This window comes from Apteryx rowi, unplaced genomic scaffold (genome assembly GCF_003343035.1).
Source record: "Apteryx rowi isolate R43461 unplaced genomic scaffold, aptRow1 scaffold_732, whole genome shotgun sequence".
Classification (NCBI taxonomy): domain Eukaryota; kingdom Metazoa; phylum Chordata; class Aves; order Apterygiformes; family Apterygidae; genus Apteryx; species Apteryx rowi.
Window position 1 is genome coordinate 132,929 of NW_020451019.1, and position 2,985 is coordinate 135,913.

The 2,985-nt window shown below is 48.6% G+C and overlaps 1 protein-coding gene across 1 annotated transcript in view; it reads right to left on the reverse strand.

Annotated features, from left to right (window-relative positions):
- The window catches only part of SLITRK5 (SLIT and NTRK like family member 5), a 2,895-nt gene extending 913 nt beyond the window's left edge, over window positions 1-1,982 (reverse strand). Inside the window, exon 1 of the mRNA XM_026087797.1 lies at window positions 1-1,982. This exon is cut by the window's left edge and continues 913 nt beyond it. Coding sequence (XP_025943582.1) covers window positions 1-1,982 — 1,982 coding nt within the window.
- Between the last annotated feature and the right edge of the window lie 1,003 nt (window positions 1,983-2,985).

Below are 2,985 nucleotides of genomic sequence, written 5' to 3' on the forward strand. Positions count from 1 at the left end.
CCGCCGCCGCCGCCACCCGCGGGCGCCGCGCCGCCCGCCGCCGCCGTGCCGTTGAGGCGCACGGTAGAGGAGGAGGGGGTGCTGCGGGCCGGCAGCGGGCCCGAGGACGGCGTGGGCGTGGAGACGACGATGTCCGAGTAGTCGGGGCACAGCAGCTCCGCCCGCACTGCCCGCATGTCGCTCTGGGCGAACTTCTTTGGCGACTCGCAGATGACCTGGTCCACCAGGACGCCCGTGTTGAGCTGCTCCAGCCACAGCTTCATGCCCACCACGTCGCAGGTGCAGTCCCAGGGGTTCTCGTGCAGGTCGATCTGCAGCAGGGATTTCAGCTGATCCAGCACCCCGCTCACCGGCAGGTAGGAGAAGTGGTTGCTGCGCAGGCTCAGCCTGTAGAGAGACAGACCGGAAAAAATGTTCCCGGGCAAAGATCTCAGCAGATTGTTGTTCAAAAACAGGAGCTGGAGGTTGGGAACGGGTTCAAAGGTGCCCGCCTCTATCTCCCGGATCACATTGTACTGAAGGAAGAGGTACTGCAGGCTCTGCAGCCCATAGAACAGCTCTGGGCTCAGCTTCTCAATCCGGTTCCCATTCAGGTACAGTCTTCGCAAGTTAGTTAAATCCCCAAAAGCCCGATCCTGAATAACTGAGATACGATTATTGCCCAGATGCAGCAAATCCAGCCCGGTGGCATCCACAAAATCTGCCCTGCGCACCAGAGCAATGTAGTTTTCTGTCAGATACATCTTCTTAGGATTATAGGGTTTGGGCTGCAGTTCGGAAATGCTCTCGATCTTCCTCTCCTGACAGTTGACGTTGAGGCCCAGGTCAGAAATCTGTAAGTTGCAAGTGCAGGCAGTGGGGCACTCCAAAGGCACCGGGGATTTGGTCTGGTAGGCGATGCTGGGGCCGTAGTTGCTGTATCCCAAGTCTTTTGAGGGCAGGCGGGAGGTGGGGCGCACCCTGGTCTTGTTGGGTTGGCGGGTCCCCTTAGGGGGCTTCAAGGGGGATTTGTAAACAGCTGAAGAAGAGGTGGCCACAGAGTTCACCGAAGCCGGGGTGGTGTGGAAATACCCTGTGGTGCTCAGCGGTGTCTGCGGTCTCATTTCATAATCCGAAATGAGTCTCCTGGGGCAAAGCTCCTGCTTGGAGACCTCATCTAAGTCTCGACCATGTAAGCGGAAAGGGGTCTCACAAACCACATCTCCCACCAGAGCAGAGTAGGAGATACTGTCCAGCCAATCCTTTAGAGCAATCAACTCGCAAGAGCAATTCCAGGGGTTTTCCTCCAGCTGCAGCTCCACCACTTTATCCATGTGCTGCAAAAGGCCCGCATAGGGCAACAGCTTCAGCCGGTTACCCCTCAAGTCCAGGTGAGTTAAGGGCACAAAACGGAAAAGGTTGTTGGGCAAACTGGAGAGGAGATTATCATTGAGAATCAGCACCTGCAGCAAATGCAGTTTGCTGAAGGCATTGGGTTCAATGATGCTAATATAATTATAATCAACTTGTAGATACTCCAAACTCTCTAGCCCAAGGAAAGTGTCATCCCGTAAAAGTTCCAGCTTGTTGTTGTTCAGGTGCAGCCTCCTTAAACCTCTCAGACCATGAAAGGCCCCCGTTTCGATGTCCTGTATGTCGTTGCTCCCTAGGTGCAAAATCGAAGCCCCGGTGTAATTGACAAACTGGTTAGGGTACAACCTGTTCAAAAGGTTCCCCGACAACAAGAGGTGGTAGACAGGGAACCTCGGTGGACTGATCTCAAAAAGGCTGATGATCCCTCTGTTCTCACAGCTCACTGTTAAGATACTGTCTTTCTCCTCACAAGGACATGCATTATCACAGATTTCCCCATAATACTCGATGCTTTCTGCCCACGAAAGGACTAGTGATGTTAAAGCAAATGCGATCGTCTGCAGCATCCAGATATGCATTTTTTTGTTGAGGTCCTGTTCCAAAGTTACTGTAGAGCAGCAAGCGTACATTTTATTTCCTGTTTGGGTGAGAAGAAAAAAGAAAGCAACATAATAGCATAACACTGTAAAATTTAAAACGGACACAAAGTTTATATATATCTTTAGTGGGGTAGAGATTGGATTGTTAATCAAACAAAGAAAACTCCTGTCACTTCTAATTCCCACACTTCTGAAAACTGGATGACATGCACTGATTAAAAGGTTGATGGGCAACTCCTAGTGAGTTAAATGCCTGTGGTGTTTAAAAAGGTGAGGCCACAATAGAAACTGTTCTGGTTCTATTCATATGTGGTACATTTCAATGTTTCATTGGATTTCTTTTTCACCACCAGTCCCATAAATATACATAAAATGGCTGTCAGTTCAGTTTCACGGTTCTAATTTAAGAGAAAAGCAGCACCATTTTACGAGGTTTCCCACCTCCCCTATTACCCAGCTCCCCCTTCCCTTCAGAACCTCCTCAGTGAACAGCGCACTAAGGTCTTTCCCTATTTTTACAGAGCCAAAGTGCTACCTTGATTTTTAACCACTGATGGAAATGCCATAGTAGGAATCCAAAGAAAAATGCTCAGTGCTGAAAACTGCAGTTTAATTCAACAGAGAGAATACTGACAGATTCTCCAAATCATCTGTTTCCTAGAACACTTTTATTTATATATATACATAATATATATATATGCATATGGAAAGCACACATGCACACAGGCACACACCCACCCACCCCCACACACGCACACACACACAGTAGAGGACTTTTGTGGTGGAATTCTTCAGTAATGAAACTAAATACATCCACCCCCTACTTCAATACACTCAATAGCTCTATTCAGTGAGAGAAATTTTGTGTCTTTATACAAGTAAATCATCTTAATTGATTTTATGATTCCCAGAATGAGTTATGTACAATGTAACAGAGCTCACTATCAAGCAGAGGTCTTCAGTTCTTACACACACACACACACACACACAGAGGCACACATACTCTCACACTTGAAGGGAATGTTTTAACCAC